Source organism: Anguilla anguilla, chromosome 7, assembly GCF_013347855.1.
Source record: "Anguilla anguilla isolate fAngAng1 chromosome 7, fAngAng1.pri, whole genome shotgun sequence".
Lineage (NCBI taxonomy): Eukaryota > Metazoa > Chordata > Actinopteri > Anguilliformes > Anguillidae > Anguilla > Anguilla anguilla.
The window spans coordinates 19,648,651-19,667,434 of record NC_049207.1 but is presented as its reverse complement, the minus strand read 5'-3'; the positions used below and the strand labels follow the sequence as shown (position 1 = coordinate 19,667,434).

The 18,784-nt window shown below is 43.0% G+C and overlaps 2 protein-coding genes across 4 annotated transcripts; one reads left to right on the top strand and one right to left on the bottom strand.

Annotated features, from left to right (window-relative positions):
• Positions 1 to 303: 303 nt before the first annotated feature.
• On the top strand, positions 304 to 8,369 carry LOC118231137 (dnaJ homolog subfamily A member 1-like). 3 transcript variants are annotated; one of them, XM_035424675.1, is made up of 9 exons: positions 304 to 751; positions 1,750 to 1,886; positions 2,546 to 2,729; positions 3,061 to 3,165; positions 3,259 to 3,486; positions 4,332 to 4,446; positions 4,664 to 4,779; positions 5,521 to 5,621; positions 6,228 to 8,369. In XM_035424675.1, the coding sequence occupies exons 2-9, from the start codon at positions 1,755 to 1,757 to the stop codon at positions 6,450 to 6,452; spliced, it is 1,206 nt and encodes a 401-aa protein (XP_035280566.1). In that variant the 5' UTR covers positions 304 to 751; positions 1,750 to 1,754; the 3' UTR covers positions 6,453 to 8,369. The 3 variants fall into 3 exon arrangements, with proteins under 3 accessions (XP_035280566.1, XP_035280568.1, XP_035280567.1); XM_035424677.1 differs by having other exon boundaries at positions 1,746 to 1,886; XM_035424676.1 differs by having other exon boundaries at positions 304 to 1,085.
• Positions 7,492 to 16,943, bottom strand: smu1a (SMU1 DNA replication regulator and spliceosomal factor a). The gene is made up of 12 exons (XM_035424671.1): positions 16,792 to 16,943; positions 15,649 to 15,859; positions 15,038 to 15,190; positions 14,037 to 14,147; positions 13,595 to 13,723; positions 13,149 to 13,268; positions 12,684 to 12,800; positions 12,140 to 12,267; positions 11,132 to 11,258; positions 10,130 to 10,297; positions 9,657 to 9,809; positions 7,492 to 9,034 (listed from the first exon to the last, which is right to left on the bottom strand). Exons 1-12 carry the CDS (start codon positions 16,815 to 16,817, stop codon positions 8,936 to 8,938), a joined length of 1,542 nt encoding a protein of 513 aa, XP_035280562.1. The 5' UTR covers positions 16,818 to 16,943; the 3' UTR covers positions 7,492 to 8,935.
• Positions 16,944 to 18,784: the final 1,841 nt, after the last annotated feature.

Below are 18,784 nucleotides of genomic sequence, written 5' to 3'. Positions count from 1 at the left end.
ATTCATCATTGCATTGCCCTGCTGGGTACTGTAGGACTGTGCACCACTACATGAGGGTACATCAGGTGGCAAGTGGTGTGCTTTTAAAATGCAGTGTTCATCTCCAGTCCATTGTTTCCAATTCCAGAACCATTTCACGAGAGGTTAATAAATACAAAGTCCTGCAGGGTCCTTGTTTGTTCTAAGTCAGGACTACATAGTTGGACATCACAAATGGAGGTGTGGGTTTCCAGCCAATCAAGCCTTTGGGTACAGAGTCCCAGACGTTTGTCATGTTGCTTCTGGTCCTAGAAATGTTTGAAGATGTTACGGAGTAGATTTTAAGGACCAGTTTTCCTCCTCCAAGTGTCATTCCCCATCGCCAACTTGGTATTTTTAGGAGAATTAATTTGAGCTTTGGGACAATGGTGTGGATCACTGCTATTACGAGATAATGTGGTTTCATTTTCTTCACTTGTAGATTTTTGGCAATTTTAATAGTTCACTGTTACAAACTGACAAGTTACAAAATTAAGTAGTACATAATCATACTTTGTTTACTACATACTAGATGTCATAACCTTAGCGTCACACACACAAGGCCTTCTTATTCACGGTTGCTAGGTAGGCATTAAGGTAACTGACCGAAAGTCTCAAAAGGGAAGTTAGAAGCTGGGTAACGAGCGGCACTTACAGAAAGCAACTGGAGGAAAGTGGGTCTTCGTCATCTGTGACTAGAACTGGGAAGAGAATAGTTTTTGTCTATAACGAAGTAAGCAGTCGCAATTGTTATAGTGATACATCTAAACAGCACTGATCTAATTTTATTGGATTGCGTTTTTTGAATGTTTTTGTACGTTTACCGCTTCTTGATAACCTATGACAACTAGCTAATTGCCGAGGTCTGACACGTTGTATTGCAGTAGCTACCTGTCGATACAGTTATTAATATAGTAACGTTAGCCGGTCGCCTTTTGATGTGTGTTGCTGTGTTAGCAAGCCAGCCGACAAAACAACCATGTAGCTCGCTAACACAGGTCGCTTCATGCAACACGGGACCTCGGGAGATTCGCAGTAGCAAACGGGCACATTTGTCTTTGTTCCAAGTCAGTCGAATGAATCCTTATGTTTGATACATAGCTTGCTAACATTAGCGAACTTGAGAACTTAAACGTAACACGATAGGTGGGATTTTTGTTTGCTGAATAATGTTTGCCTGGTCTTTACATATTTTATCGATAGAAATGAAGGGGCCGCAAGATCTCATGCTGACGAACAATGTCAACAAAACCATATTTAGTCATGATGGCACCAACCTTAGTTCAAATGTATATGGTTATTTTAAACACTTCAACACCTTAAAACACCTGCAATTTCTGATTATTTCTAACAATTAGCTATGGGATAAACGTCACCTTTTAAAAAATGTTTTTCCATGTTTTAGTACATATAGCAGCCTATGTTTTACATTTTTACCACAGCACTGAGTTACTGTATTTGAAATACATTTTGACTCAAGTCTGGGTTGCACTGCGCTGTAGCCCTTCTGCTGACCAAAAGCACACAGCGCACTTGAATTTGTGTTTCGCTTTATGAAACGATGTGAATGTTTGATGTGAAACGTCAGTTATTGACGTTTACTTTCATGATTAGGTTTGAGAGTGCGAGCATGTTTCCACGTGTAATAATATATTGAACAGTTTTATGTATTATGAACAATGGCAATAGCGGTAAATTAATTTCCCTTGTGTGTGCGTGTGTGTGAGAAAGTTGCAATGGTGAAGGAAACAGGATTTTATGACATGCTTGGTGTCAGGCCCAGTGCAACTGCGGAGGAGTTGAAGAAAGCCTACAGGAAGTTAGCACTGAAGTACCACCCTGACAAGAACCCAACAGAAGGAGGAAGGGTGAGAATAAGTCGGACGTGCCAACGATTGACCCAGGCTCCTCATTTCAGTCTGTGATGCAATGTGAATGTCTCATGTTTCAAGGGAAAAATCTCAAACATAATCAGCTGGTTCGGCTCATTAAACAGGAGGCTAAAGTGTCACTTACTTAGAAACATTCTGACATATGCCTTTATGAGTGAAATGTTGTTAGAAGCCAATATCAAACTCTAGAGATGTCGCCATAAGTGCAGATTAATTAGTGACAACCAGTCAATCAGGGCATCTCTTTTCAGACAGGCTGATAATTAAAACACACCGTGTCCAAATATGTCCAAATTACTACAGACAATGTGTTCTTTCATCTCCATGTCCTGACTGGCTAGTTGAGTGCATGCTGTACATGCCAAGCAACCTCTCCCTCTGTGACTTTTCTCTGTTGACATTGTGACCAAGAATGCATATGCATATAATTTTTCTCTGAAACATCTATATATCTCAACGGTTTCTGAGTACATACTGCTGATTAAGATTAAATGAATATTTAAGGAATATGTAGAATTATGGCAGGCTATGTAGAAAATATGGCTGTGCTAGTGTACATATCTGCACATGCCACACACTCAGACACACGTGTTTGTGTATGCGTGATTACTATCCCTTTCTTCCTGTCTAAACAGTTCAAGCAGATCTCACAGGCATATGAAGTCCTTTCAGACACTCGGAAGAGAGAGGTGTATGACCGCGGGGGAGAGAAAGCCATCAAAGATGGTGGCACTGGAGGGGGCGGGGGCTTCACCTCTCCCATGGACATCTTTGACATGTTTTTTGGAGGAGGTGGAAGAATGCACCGAGAGAGGAAAGGTGATGAATTTGATTTATTTCCACAAGCGTAGGGTGATTTAATGATTTTTGATCTTGACTTTGGCATTTAACTACAATGACACTTTTATAAATGGAGAACTGATTATGAACTCTCAGCATGCATATTTAGTTGGCCTTCATACTGCTGTTAATTTATGAACATTGAACTAATATCCCACTGGAAGATTACAGATAACTTGTGTAGTAAAGCATAGATTACTGTGATATACTTGTTATTGTACTGTTCAGTAAGTGGTGTATTAGATTAAAGGTTATGCATGAGGTTATGAATTGACTTGGACTAGTCAAGTGACACCTCACCTACACACAGGGAAGAACATGGTCCATACGCTAAGTGTGTCCCTGGAGGAGCTTTATAACGGAGCCACCAGGAAGCTCTCCCTCCAGAAGAACATCATCTGTGACCGATGCCAGGGTGAGAGTCGTGGCCTCGGGAAGTCTATTGCTGATAGTGAGAATACAAATGGGGTCGTGGTCAATCCTGTGTGTGTGTGTTGTGTCTTTGCAGGGCGCGGGGGCAGGAAGGGGGCGGTGGAGGTGTGTCAATGCTGCCAGGGTACAGGGGTACAGGTACAGCTCCACCAGCTCATGGGACACGTAGTGCAGCAGGTGTCCACCCTCTGCATAGCCTGCCATGGCCAGGGGCTGCGCATCAGCCAAAAGGACAAGTGTAAGGCCTGCAGGGCCCGGAAGATCTTGCGCCAGACCAAGACTCTGGAGGTCCACATCGACAGAGGTACGGACTTGCCCTACCTGAGAAGTGCGTGGTGTATCTTAATTCTGGTGTCATTGGCATCATCTTAGTTTTTTCTTAGGTGCCTTTTTACATTATTGCAATTGCACTGTTTCAGCCCCATTTGCAGAAACATACCCCTGGTCTCGATGGATCACAGGGAAGACAGACAGCACCCACATTGCTTTATCTAGAAGGCTTCCGCTCAATGCAGCTGGAAGAAGCTAGACATATTGAAGATAGAACGTGCTTTCTATGCTGAGTAAAACATGCTAAAAGTTCAGGGAAATATTATAGCTGTGCAAAGGGTGTTTAACATGTTTGAGTGGAAGCCTTTCGACTATGTTAATATTAGCCGACATACCAGTTACTTGTGGACTGAAATGCTAACAGCGGGGTTACATATGCCAGGTAAAGCTGAGCAATAACTGTCAACTGTAGGCATCTACAGTAGGCAGGATATCATTTACTCATCATGTAGGAAATGTAGATCTAGAGATAGTCATGCCCGTCGGAAAATGTGGAGCAGGGGTTCTGTTTGCCCAGTATGTTATATTAGCATTGTCGATACACAGTAGCTTGGCTTATAGCTGCTTGCATGGTGAAATTGGGGAACTACTGACCTCAGGCACAAGCCTGCTTTGCTAATACAGCATTCAGTATGCAAGAGAGGGACCCTACCTCCAACATACAATTATGCACATCTAGCTGACATACATTATTTGATTTTAGTGTTTTAACATAGGCTTTTTGGTTGGAGTGAATGTCTGGTGTATGGCTCTTAAGCCAGTGTGCCTGGGAGTGTCAGAACCCAGCATTTGCTGAATGGTTATTGTTTGTTTTGGTAGGAATGAAAGATGGACAGAAGATAGTCTTCCATGGAGAGGGTGACCAGGAGCCTGGACTGGAGCCAGGGGATGTCATTATTGTCCTGGACCAGAAAGCACACCCCATTTTCACCCGGTGAGGTCTGACTCCCCTCATAGGCTGCGGAGATAACCAGAATGCAGAAAAGGAATCTCTGGTTCAGAAGGGCCCATTTGGTATTTACTTACAAATCAGTGATATTCCAATGCATGAATCATAATCTTGTGTCCTAAGTCCTGAGTATCACATGTCCAGGTCCTGTTTATCCATACTCTTGTGGCTACACTTCCATGTTGCCTGTTGTCTGTTCCAGGAAGGGTGAAAATTTGATCATGACCATGGAACTTCAGTTAGTGGAGGCGCTGTGTGGCTTTCGGAAGCCACTTCAGACTCTGGACAGCAGAACTCTCCTCATCACCTCACATCCAGGTAACACTACACGCCATCTCGACCGCTCCGCTCAACTGCAGCAGGGCAGTTTGCACTTCCTGCCCTCAGTGAGGATGGTTCCTGCTCGTCCTGACCATGGCGCTTCTCCACCCTGGCTCCCCCATGGTGGAACGAACTCCCCATTGCTGTATGAATCACTCAGTCACTTCCCATTTTTCGCCATCGTCTAGACACATCTCTTCAGACTACCTTGACTAACTCTTACAACACACCACTGGATTACTCCCAATCTAGGATCACTCTTATATCACTTGCGCCATTATATCTTGATCTTCTAGGACTTTCATATTGCACTTGTATGTTCATCTCGCACTTATGTTGTACCTGTATCATCATCTTGATGTTGTAGCTCTATCATCTCTTGTAATCGTGCCTCACTTCAGGTTTGACTTGCCATAACTGCACTGACTTAGCCTATGGTTACTGTTGGAACTATACTTGAAGTTCATGGCTATGGATAACTAGAATTGTACCTTATCGGACCTGTGTTCTGTAGTAGTTCCAGTGACCTTCAGTATGCACTTATTGTACATCATTTTATATGTGAGTTCACGTTTAGGTGCAGGCCTCAAAAATGTGCATGTACAGGGAAAGAACAAACTATTCTATGAGATGAACAGGCCATTGAGCACGTGTTTAATTTCATTTGTAACTAAGACACCTGAAATATCGTATTTTGTGCACCCTGACTCCTAAAGTCCTCCTTTTTTGTCCTTGCAGGAGAGTTAATAAAGCCTGGTACCAAGAAGTGTGTCCTAAATGAGGGAATGCCCCTCTATCGCCGGCCATTTGAGAAGGGCCGTCTCATCATCGTCTTCACGGTGGGTGCTGCCAAAGCCCATAGAGAATATACTAGAATATCTCTGGTGCCCCTCTCTGCCTCACCATGTCCACGTCCATGGGCTGCTGGACCTGTAATGGGGTTAGTGTGGCTTTTTGGGATATCTGCTCATCAGCAATAAACTGACTTTTGTGGCTATGAAGTGCCTGTCACCCATGATGTTAAGTTCATTAGAGTTGCTGTGAAAACCTCATCTATAAATGTAGGCATCTGCCCTAGAGATGCAAAGGTGCCCTTTTGTACAAGAATTCTCATTCAGAGATGAGGCAGTAAGTCCTAAAAATGTAATTTGATGGTGAGACTAAGGGCAAAAAGGGGAACTTAATTTGGCTACAGCACCATATTTGATGGCCCTCTCCAAAGTGTACGAGTCATTCATTGCAGCATCTCATCCTTAAGACCGTAGCAGTCTCTGTGTTGTCCTCACAGATGTAACATGATCAGTGTTGCTAAAGACAATGCCGTTTTATGTGGGTGTTAATGACCTTTTATGCAGCACAGCTCCCTGTGCTGGAAGGAAGCAGATGTGACAAACCTGTGGGCTGAAAGCATGCATATTTCACGCGAACTGTTCTCGTAACCTCAGGTGGTATTTCCTGAGGAGAACTTCCTGTCCCCGAACAAGCTGAAGGAGCTGGAGCGCTACCTCCCAGGTAAGGTGGAGGACGAAGACTCGGAGAGAATGGACGATGGCCTCTACTTCTACACAGACCTGGAGGACTGCGAGTTGCCACGCGAAAGCCATCTCTTCGAAAACAAGGAGGACACAGACTACCACTCGGGAGGTGGCATTCAGTGCCAAACGTCCTAGAGCACTGGGATACATCAATCAGGGCTCTGCTCTGAAACGAGAACCCAGGCATTTTGGAAGCTGCAGATGTGATGACAGAGATCTCACTGACAGACAAAGAAGTAGGTGTCCCTTCCATTACTGCACATCCTGGTTTAGGTGGCGAATTGGGAAAAGGATGCTGCCAAAGTGGATGAGATGTGCATTTCCTGTTTGTGAGTCAGAAGACTCGCCCGTGTGATCATTTCATGTGAAGGTTGAGGTGAAGTTATGTTTTGGGGGTTGAGGAGTGACAGGAAAACAGAGGGGATGGCTTTTCATTTCAAGGGTGTCAATATGGCACAGGATAAAGTAAAGGAAGCACATTTTCTGAATCCTGCATCATCCTTTAGGCTATATTATATTACAAAAAACAGAATCAGTGGAATTATTGGGCAGTGGAAAAATGTAGGTTTTGATGATCTTATGAAATGGTACATAGAGCATCACGATACATTTTTGCATCTGCTGCTTGTATATTTTTAACTTTGCCTTTTATTCAAATCTGAAATGTTAATCTCCTGTACGAACTAGATTAACTGATATAAAAAGTATGCTGTTGGTAGTCCTTAATTTAAAACCAATTGTACCCAAGGAAGTTTGTGCCAAATGCTAATTTTAACCAAGAGGACGTGAAATCCACTGATTTTAAATATTGATTTTTGCGTGTAAAAGCTATTAAGCTTTACACCAACTCAGCTGCACATAGGCAGAAAAAGAAGCAGGGTTTTTTATTTTTATATTTCCCACTTATCCCATGATTGTGTTTAGTCACCGAGAGTGGAAAAAACCTTACAATTATGTCAATCCCCATTTTAAAATCTTGATATAAAAGATTTGCCCACAAAAAATATATTGCCTGGCGAATGTGAGAAAATGTACATAAAGGGTGTGGTTCAGTTGTACTGACAGCAGTTATTTATGCATTACCAGTACATGTGGGAGGGAAGATGGGCACGGATATGAACAAGAGCTCAGTGTTCTTCCTGTGACACACAGGAAGTAAATGAGAGTCCAGTGGTTGGAACTGCAGCAAGCCTTTATTGAAGCACTCAAGTGTAAAATTCTGTGGCAGAGCGGCCCACAAAAAAAGTCTACCAGTTTCATCTCTTCTGGAAGCTTCCTTACACACAAATGCTAACTTTCAAAAATTGTTTTTTTTCTTGCTTTGCCTTGTTGGTCAATGTCCTTTTACTCTCTCAGCCCTTATTCTAGAATATTCAAACAATAATGCTGCTAAGAAAATCCAAACACTTCATCCCCCTGTCTGCATAAATACTTTCTGAATGCATGCAATCCCAAGATGTTCCAATGGGAGGTGCCAGTGATTGAAAACACAGGAAGTGTCACAACAGCAGAACTAGGAGCATTCACCAAACACCATGGTTTTGGATTCATCCAGATATTGAAAACCATGCAAATGTGATAATAAACAAGTGATGAGAGCTTCAGTTCACTGCAATCATGAAGTGTCATAAATTACACTGCCAGTTATTACTATGACATCACTGACAAGCCTTTGACCAAAAAACAATCCCATTTCTCTTAATTAAAAAACAAGGCCATTTAGTAGTAACCTTAAATGTGTGGTTCCTGAAACGCAAACCACAATAACTGTGCATACTCGGATGCATGAAGGGAGGTAATTAGTGACATTAAGGCAAGAAAACTCAACAAAGTTTGAGCAGCTAAAAATATATACTGGGTAATACACTACCATTTAGATTCTACAGACCAAAATTTGAAGAAAAAAATGTACATTATAGAACAGAATCAGGCTTGTCCAAAAATATTTTTGTCTTTGACTCTAATGTACAAAGGGTCCTTAACAATGTATATACTGGAAGAGGTATGTACTGTACTAATCCAACTCCACAAATAACCATGCATTACAAAAAACAAAAAATGTAGCGACCTGGCCAGTTGGTTTTTTTTTTAACTGCATATGGACTCAATGCTTGGATTCTCTGCACACAGACTTCACACACTAAAACAGAGACACGAGCATGCACTCCCTCGAAAGGGAAACAATACCCTGGACACAATGAAACATGAAGGCTAACAAGCACGTCCCAACTGGTTATAAACATATAACATCCATGCTTTGTAGAGGCAGCGGAGACGCACGTGAGAGAGTAACAATGAACAGGGTGGTGAAAATGCAAACGTGAATTGGTGATGCATCAGTTTATTCATGAAAGACGGCCACTAAGAGACAATGCACAGCCCTTCACGTTGCCTGTCGTAAAATAAATAATCATGCATTTCATTACCAGAAACACTATTATGACAAAAAAAACTACGACCTGATATTGCTTTAAAAACTTAAAAATGAAAAACCAATAATCCAAATTCCCTGGTCCCACGATGAAAAATGATGATAGAAAGGCATTATGCCTGAACCCCCCCCCCCCAACCCACCCCGCCCCGCCCCTCAGAAGAACGGAAAGCGCAAGTCTGCAGCTCTACGGCTTCCACAGCTTCAGCAGGCCGTCCTCGCTGTACGTGCTGATCAGGTTCTGGTGAGGGTGGTGGGCGATGCCGATCACATCCTTCTCATGGACCTGTTCGCAAACACAGACGCGTGACCGTTAACCCAGCATATTCAGTAATAAAAATATTAACATGCCAATACGTGAAAGAGTCAGGGTTACAATTACAACAGGTAGCTGCACAAGAACTGCTGCAATGCAAGCCATGGAGTACACTAATGAATTGTATCTATCTACCCGATAAATTGCAACAGTATAATTACTGGGAATATTTAAAATCTGTAAAAGGCCAGCTTCAGGATCTCCTTTAAAATACAGCCCTAAAGCTTGACATTAAATACGGCTAACACTTTAAAAAGAGACCTCCCAGCTTCAACAACCAGGCCAGCATGGCCACTGTTTCCCAGACCCCTTGGAAGATGAGGGGTTTCTCTGAACCGATCACATTGGCTCTAACATTTTTGCAGCAACAGAATGTATAAAATATATGCTAATATCTGGGGGAATTTGTGTGAAAAACATGAAAAAGAAGGGAGGCATTGAGAGGAGAGGGAGAAGGCAAAGAAGACAGAAGAGAGACTGAGGAAGGTGATGGAGAGAGCATGGAAACAGAAGAGGGGGACAGACAAAAATCACAACACGGGGACAGTACAGGGGGTGGGACAGAGACAGGGGTGGGGCAGACGGGTCGTACCGTCAGGGTTCTCTCCAGTTTGCCGGTGACGGTGCTGAAGCAGTAGAGCACAAAGTCCTCCCCCACGCAGTAGATCCACTCTCCACGAGGCGACAGAGTGCAGCACACAAAGTCTCCCCCCTCTCTCTTACCAGAGCTGAAGCTTCTCACGATCTGCACCACAAGCACAACTGACACTGACTGACCGGTACAATATTCCTGTCCTACTGGTGACTAATGACCCCAATATTACAGTTTTACTGATGACCCAACATTCATTTATTTCCCAAGTGCACACACACGCTGCCAACGTGACACGAATCTAAACAGAATTCCAGCATTGCAGCTTTAATCAATAAAGGCAAAACTCCTTTTGGGTGTGTGCAAAGAAAACATTCACAGTGTTCCCACTGTTTTCACAACATTATTTTCAAAGACATTTTCAGCGCATTTTATGTGAGCAACACCAGTCAGGCTAACAAAGCAGTCCTCACCTGGCCTTGCATGTTCATGATGACCACAGTGTTGGATCGGTTGCAAACCACAAAATGTTCAGGGTTCTTGGGCAGGAGGATCACGTTGTTGACGGTGATGTCCGTGCCGGCTGAGGTGCCAAGGGACTTAAATGTGTTGGAGCACTCTGTAGTCTTAACGTTCCAGACCTGGGGGACAAATTTCAGATTCTTACAATTCAGGCTTTGCCAAGAGCAGTGCTTCACTTGTCATTTCTAAACCAATCACAACCCTTAAAAAGTTGACATAAGTGGACGTGCAGATTTCAGTATATTTTAAATGATGCCAAAAAAATTTTTAAATCCAATATAATGCAGGGTTCCATAACAATTGTAAAGTAAAAACCATACAATTTTCAAGGACCTGCAAGGGCAAGTTTCTGTATTTTCAATGAAATTATTTGAAAAAATAAAAATAAAAGATCACCTTCATCAAAGCCATGCTTTTTTGCAGTTACACTAGGTTGGTTGTTTGCAGTTCAACTGAAATGTGCTGTTTCTTTGTAGCCATTATTTTAAGCACATTAGAAGGTAATGGGCTACGATAAATTCCTGATAAATACATTTACATCCCCCAATCACTGGGCTAGTCCAACTGAAGAATGAATGCTTTAACTGAATGGCTCATACTAGATAATGGTAAGGATGAAAATTAAGTAACCCATCAGAGAACAAACTTGTCCAACTACAACCAAGATGAGTCCAGTAACCTGAAATTGTTTTTTTTTTCATTACTGCTCAAAGCATTTTAATGAGGAGGCAGCATGACTGCTGGATGACAGCATTACTGGCCAAAAAAGAAGTTTAAAAAAATTTGGGCTCTGGAAAACTTGACTTTTCAAGATTCAAAAACCAAGCACTTTGGCCATCTTGAATCGCCACTCAAAATCCAGCACTTTCAGAGACTCATGCATACCCTGGTACATTTGGCTATTGAAAGGGACAGAACACACTTGCTGAAGAGACCTGAGCAAGTGGCAGTACCTTGACAGTGCCATCGGACGATGCGCTGATGACGTAGTGTCCATCCGGCGTGAATGCCGCTTCATTTACAAACGAGGAGTGACCCCGAAACTCCTTCAGAGACTTTCCTGATTTCAGCCCATGGATCCTGAAAAAACCCAAAAGAGTTGCAAACAGTCAGACACCTAAAATTTCTATTTCTTATTTCAGAACTGAAAAATATTTACATTCCCACCAAGTCAGATCTAGAAATGTAACTTCTAATTTATTACATATAATCCCCAATGGGGACCATTCATTTTGGCTTTGTAAAAATAATTGTTCCACATTTGAAAGAGGGAAGTCTCCCATCTGAAAAATCAACTGACTCTCATGTTTTCTTTTCATTTCTCAATTAAGAGTGACAGGAGCCTTGACAGCCATTATTGTCATTGGATACCATGTGAAATGCACAATTGTGCATATAGCAGCCAATAGCAGCCAGTATATTTACGAGTCATTCAAAACTGACGAAAGTAATCTGATTTGCTGGCAGAAACTCATAGAAATCCCAAGCTCTGTTGTTTGCTTGCTCACACCGATGCTGTCAGTGCTAGGCTTGAGGTCCTGAGCACCACTGCAGATATGAGCTCAGATATGAGCTGCAAATATTCTCCTGTTTAAGTGTGACAGCTCAGTGAGGCCTTCTGAACATGTATCATCTGAGTCGAAGCAGTTCCTTATTATTTACGATATGACAGGCAAGCTCTACAGAAAATATGACCGCCAGAGGCCGAGCCTTAGCTTTCCTCAGATGCCCATGTGGCTATATCCCTGCACTGCGCAGAAGTTTTGGAATTCTGACCACTGGTTGTCCGTAGAACCATGCCCCAAACCATCCAATCAGGAGCCAACAAACACGACCAATGCTGTAAGATACACCCTTGCTTCAGAGTGCCAGTTCCACAGTGTCTGTGTGTAGCAGTCACTGGTCAGCCTGCTGCTGGGCTCAGGCCAGTGCAGTGACTGTAGCACCAACTGTAGCACCACCTGATGGTCTGGTCGAAGGAGGCGCTCAGGAGCTGACTGCTGTCCTTGCAGAAGCTGAGGCAGGTGACGCCCTTGCTGTGAGCGCGCTCAAACCTCCGCAGACACTGGCCACTCTGGATCTTCCACACCTGTCCGAGAAGAGGAGTAGATCATTCTAATTATCACACCTTCAGCAAGTAATGAAAATGATTGCCTACAATGTATCGCTAGTCTGTTAGTAAGATCTGATGCTTCTCAGAAACACCTATGCGGTTAGACCTGGGACAATTAATTACTGGAAATACTTTATCCCTTTGATCACCAGTAAATAAGATTTGCAGTTTAGAAGGAAACATTTTCACCAATAATGATATCAAACTTGTGAGACCTGCAATACTGTTTTCAAACAGTACTGTATTTTAGTATTTGCTTAAATATTTAACCATTTAAACATGCAAAATACATACTGGACCCAGGCCTGTAGGGCGTTGCCTATAAAGAATACAAAATGGCTTTAAATGCTGTTACATCGAGGACAGAATTGAGAAGAGAGCGGGAGCAGAACCTTTATTTTGCCGTCCTGTGCTCCCGTGGCCAGCATCTCGGTGTCCCGGCTGAAGCACATGCACAGCACCGCGTCGTCCATCATCATGAAGTTATCCTGCGCCTGGTACTTCAGATCCTATCGCGCAGAGACACAGGGCACTGATGTCACGCCGCAACCTCCTGCTACAGCCATCCGCATCCACAGATCACACAGCTCAAGCTCACCACAGCAGTCAGACCGCTACTGAGTGCATCCTTAATACCTTACTACTACCACAGAATAGTCTTGATTTTGATTCATTTTTGTCAGAGGATCCATGCATTCATCACTAAACGCTGGCGGGAATTAGTCTGTGCCCAACTCAATTTTTATTGTTTTCAGAGAACAATCAAAGAAATAAGCACTTCTTCCACTCTGATCACAAATGTTACATAACTTTCCCCACCAAAGTTTCAACCTCTGACAGTCGGGCAAGCGGCGTACCTTTCGGATTTTTCCGGTGGTGAAATTCCACACCTCAATGAAGCCATCCACGGAGCCGGTGACCAGGTACTGGCCGTCGGGAGAGAAGCGGGCGCACTCAACGTGGGACTTCTGCCCAAACTGCAGGCACACAAAGCAACGCTCAGACAGGGCGCCTTTTCAAAAGCAGGTTTCACAAAAGTTCACCTGCGGATAGCACTGGTCTGCACGTGTAAACCACACCAACAAGGCAGGAAACATTAAACGCTTTCGCGAATTATCCTAAAGTGGCGAAGCCTTTTGAGATTTGCGGACGTAACTTGATGTGTCATTGAAGCAAGGATCTGCGTTCTGAAGCCTTGGTAACACATCCCATTGGCTGTTCGGTACAGGACATGCTGAATAAATGCACCCCTCAGGCTCTGGACGCATGGAAGCCAGTGGTGGGCGGCAGGTGACAGGGGTACCTTAATGTGTCGGCTGAGCTGGGTGGGGAAACGCTCCTCCTCCACGTCTTTCACAGCGGCTTTGCCCCTGAACAGATCGATGGTCATCCCTGGGGGGAGCAGGCCCTGGTGCTGCTGCCATTTCAGGGACTGCGGGGGGGGAGGAACAACAAGGCCGCCAGAGGGGTGAGACACGCACGTTTTAACAAACACGCACAGCAGCGGGATGAGCCCAAAGCAGTGCTTAGTCACAGCGCTTTCAGGGTAAGCACACAAACCATAACAATACAAATTTTCTACAGATGTTTATATCCAACAGAATGTTCAGACCAACCGGTCATTACGTGTATGTAATACTGTGCTCATACAATGCACATCTGGTATTTAATGGTTATCTTTAAACCATTTAAATGTAAGTCGTTCTTGTATTACATCAGGATTGAAATGGAGGCAAATGACTTACCTGACCGAGCAGAGCCATAAGACGAGAAGGCGGGACCACACTCACTTCCCCTGCCAGGGCCTGGGCAATGGCTACCCTCCGCTTCTCCTTACTACTGCCGTCTGGATAGGCCTGTGTGCCCACACACATTCACACAGGCGCGCACACACACACAGAGGCACACATTCACACACACACAGGTGCACATCCATGCACACACAGACAAGTGCGCACACACAGAGGCATGCGCACGCACACACACACACACATACACACAGAGATACACACGTGCGTACACACATCCACACACAGAGGTGACAATCTTAAACTGAGGCCACAGACTCGAGATCTCACAACTTGATGCACACAATGGGATCATCTGGGATCGACTGATGTTACAGTTCTTCACAGAAGCCCAGTCTTCAGTTCTCAAGTACATGGGAATGCCCAGCAAGGCAAGAAATATACTGAGGGGAGCTAACTGAGACCAGAGAAGAATAAACTGAAATCACAGAAGGCACTGAAACCAGAACTGGAAGCACTTTGCTGGGCGGTCCTCTGAAACCCTCCTGGTGAAAACCACCAATCCGTTAAATCAATCAACGACATTTTCTTCTTGGGAGACTCTGTTTGCCAATTTCATTTTTATATGCAAAATTACCATCACGATATTGCCTATTGAACCAAGTTAAAATACAGACCCACACAGCAGAAAAAAACAATTACCCTAAAGATGATCTAAGCTGGATTTAAACAGAACGCATTTTAGAACAAGTGGCAGTCAGCACATTTCTGTAGGCCATGGCAGGCATTTTGCCTGAGTGCCTCCCTGCTACTAGAAGACAATAAGCTCAAAACAGCAACAACGTGTGACCAGAATCCCAAGTGATCTAAACACCAGTCTCCCAGTTTGACATATAATGAGACAGGCAGAAGCATGGCTAAGGAAAGGACAACTGTGGCCAATACCCACATGCCACACAAGAACAGCCTGGCCTCTCCCTGTTGGTCGAGAAACTCACCTCTCGCGGGTCGAAATAGGACCTGGCCAGCAGGTTCTCCAGGTGGATGTACCTCTCGGGCTGGGTCTGCTTCAGCATGATCATGGGGTCGGTCTGCCTCAGCAGGGAACGGGCCGCCCCCAACTCTCGCAGCTCGATCAGCTCCAGAACCACCTGCAGGGAACACACGTCTTGCATCAGCCAGGCACCACATGTTAGATGCACCAACAGGTGGGCGGTACGTAGCCTACCCTGGATAAGGTAGTCTGCCGTTCACACGGTAACCAGGTCACATCCACACAACGAGATACAGATTCCATTATATTACATTGCATTACAATCACTTAGTAGACACACGTATCCAGAACACACAGTAGTACTGTACGTCTAGAGACTTCAGCCTTCAGCACTGGCTACACCACCAATAACAGCCACCCACAGTAAATTATTCACAATGACCCAAAACACAACACTTCTGTGAGAGCATCCTTCCAGGTTGAGAGCCAAGGGCTTCAACTGTGAAACAGATTTACTTCTATCCAGGGAGAAGAAAATTGGTCCAAAATTTCAACACAAAGCATATGAATGACAAAAGCACATCTGGCTTGCACCAGTTCAGGGAAAAGCCATGCCTGCTCATAGAGATCAATGAGAGTCTTGTCCGGGAGCTTGAGGGATTGGATGGCTTGCAGGACTGTGTCCCAGTGCCCACTGTTTATGTCGGCCACAAAGCTCTCGATGCTGTCCACCGTGTTGAGGGACACGGTGGTCTCTTCCTGCAGGGTGGCCAGGGTGCGGTGCAGGTTGTTCTCCTTCAGGTACTGCATTATCAGACGGATCACGCTGCAAATACAATACAGCACCAATTACCCAAATCCTTGAACCCAGTCAAACAGGAAACATAACCGAGGGTCACTAACAAATGGCATCATCTCAGAGAAGACACATATTGTTTTTATATTGCATAAAAACTTCAGAACTGCTAAGTATATCTTCAGCTAAACGTTCAAGTGCGATTAATTACCCTTAATTTCCCTCATTGACCAGCCTAAATTGGTAACAAACATAGTCGACTATGAACAACTGACTAGCCAATGTTTAAGACAACATACAGCCCAACTTCACAACACGAGTTGGCTAGCTAATCTAGCTTGTTAAACTAAGACACTGAACTTAACAGTTCATACATACACTTTTTTTTGCAAGCAGAGAGCTGGCATTAAAGTCCAAAATATTTTTTTGTAAATCATTAACTTACAACATCACATGCTTAGAGTGGCTGTCAGTGTGGTAACTACTTAACTGAGCCACCTTACAACTTACAGCGCATTACTTGATGCCAAAATAGATGGCAACTGAGTTCAACAAGTAGCTAGCTACTTGGCCAGCTGGCACGGGTAGCTAGGCAACTTTGCTCACTATTAGCGCAACAGACGCGCATCAGACTTGATGGTGCTAGCAAGCCAGGTGCCCAAATATCATTGGCCATTCGCTAGTCATGAACGTCTTTCATAATTATATCACAATTTTATACAGACAATGCTAAACTACAATCAGAAAATGGACGAATAAACATGCAGGCCAGCTGAGGTGAGCTAACGAACTAGCTAGCTACCGTTTTGACCAGTTAGCTCTGCTATAAATGCAGTAGTTAGCGTTGGTTAGCTTGAAAGCTAACAACACAACATACAATGCTATTTTATGGAACCATATAAGAACACAGCTTACTAATCAGCATATTCAGATAATGTAAAATAATCATCCTAATTACTCACTCTGCCGATTCCACTTCCAGAGACATGATTTAATCGTATAGCTGCAAGTTAAAGTGAGTGAACAATGCAAAATACACGCGTTTTCCACAGCACTATCCCACGCACGGACAGGGGAGGTGCGTTTATGTATCACGTGATCTAGTGCTACATCACGTTACGTCACATGGTCATACCACAGATATTCAGAAGTCGTGTCATTCTCTTCGGGTTTGTTAGCATTTTCGAAACTTCCGGTTAAAAAAATAGACGCCCCTATGGGGCGATTTCCGAATTCCTTTAAAATAAATTATGACATTTGGACGTTTTTTGTATATGAATAAATAATGCTTTTACCCATTTTTTATAGTCTAAAAAAATTTCTGTGTCATTTTAATAAGACAATTGATAACGGCTAAGTCGTTAGCCACCCGAGATGACCCGTCGCACAATTACATCACACACAGAGTTGTTTCGATTCACCCACGAAAACCGTTTTCTTCCCGTTGTTTCCCGTTAGTGTAATAAATTATACATTTTTCTATTTTTGACAGTTGTATATATCTTAATATAACAAGCTCTTCTACATTTGCAACATTTGTGATGGTAAAATATTGTAAATACTGCACATACATAGGGTAGGCTACATACATACATACATACATACATACATACATACATACATAGAATACTTAATTATCCCCATGATGACATTTTTCTAGTAGCATATACTGTAATATTCACATGTATAAACACACATTTATACCAAGAAACAATAACATGACAAATTTAAAATATTTAGGCCTATGAAATATTTAATCTTACAAACCTATCCAGACATATGTTTGCCCAATAATGTACTATAGTCCTGATAGTCAAATAAAATTTCACCAAATGAGTACAATAGCAAAATTTCTTCTACAATGTAAAATACTGTATTGTATTTCTGAACAGAATTTTCTAAGCAAAACTATTTTATTTGTGAATTCTATTTAAGATGTGCTTCTCGTACACCCAAAGCACTGGAAATGCAGGCAATTGTTCAAACATATTGTGTAGTCATTAAAAATAATAATAATAATTGGTGTTACACAGCTGAAATTATTCAGTAAAATTATTCCCACTATAAATGATTGCCATTTGACACTTTGGTGTGACATATGCTTTGTCCACATTCTCTGGTAAGATGAAACTAGAAATACCGCCTTGCGGTTGTATGCCTCTGCCAACCAAGGCAAAAATGTGATTTGTGAGGTCACAGTGACTTTGACCTTTGACCACCAAAATCTAATCAGTTCATCCTTGAGTCCAAGTCGACGTTTGTGCCAAATTTGAAGAAATTCCCTCAAGGCAAAAACGTGTTTTGTATTCCCTCAAGGCAAAAACGTGTTTTGTGAGGGCACAGTGACCTTGACCCTTGACCACCAAAATCTAATCAGTTCATCCTTGAGTCCAAGTCGATGTTTGTGCCAAATTTGAAGAAATTCCCTCAAGGCAAAAACGTGTTTTGTGAGGGCACAGTGTCCTTGGACTTTGACCACCAAAATCTAACCAGTTCATTCTTGAGTCCAAGTGGACGTTTGTGCCAAATTTAAGAAATTCCCTCAAGGCGTTCCTGAGCTATCGCGTTCACGAGAATCGGGACGGACGGACGGACGGACAACCCGAAAACATAATGCCTCCGACCGTCACGGAGGCATAAAAACATCGGGCCAAGTTACTTGAAATAATTTAGGAAACAGTGGTAGCAGCATTGCTTTGGAATACAGCATGTTTAATTTGTGTTAGCTAAGATGGCCAATATTGTTTCTTGTTACTTGGCCTCATTTTGATATCAGTACTTTTAATGACAGGCCTGAATTTAGCAAGTCTTAATGACTTATAGTGTTTTGTACGTGTGAGTAACTTTACATTTTTGTATGTTGAAAACATTTTTCTTCAGATAAATATATACAGCAATAATGAATCAAGAAATAAATAAATGGAAATAGATATATACAGGTATTAATAATCAAGG

Excerpts from the sequence above, each read along its gene's own strand:
- LOC118231137 (XM_035424675.1), top strand. The coding sequence starts at position 1,755 with ATGGTGAAGGAAACAGGATTTTATGACATGCTTGGTGTCAGGCCCAGT. Across the intron at positions 2,730-3,060 it reads AATGCACCGAGAGAGGAAAG|GGAAGAACATGGTCCATACG; the intron begins GTGATGAATTTG and ends ACCTACACACAG. Across the intron at positions 4,447-4,663 it reads GCACACCCCATTTTCACCCG|GAAGGGTGAAAATTTGATCA; the intron begins GTGAGGTCTGAC and ends TGTCTGTTCCAG.
- smu1a (XM_035424671.1), bottom strand. The coding sequence starts at position 16,817 with ATGTCTCTGGAAGTGGAATCGGCAGA. Across the intron at positions 14,148-15,037 it reads CCTATTTCGACCCGCGAGAG|GCCTATCCAGACGGCAGTAG; the intron begins GTGAGTTTCTCG and ends GTGGGCACACAG. Across the intron at positions 12,268-12,683 it reads CACAGGACGGCAAAATAAAG|GTGTGGAAGATCCAGAGTGG; the intron begins GTTCTGCTCCCG and ends CTTCTCGGACAG.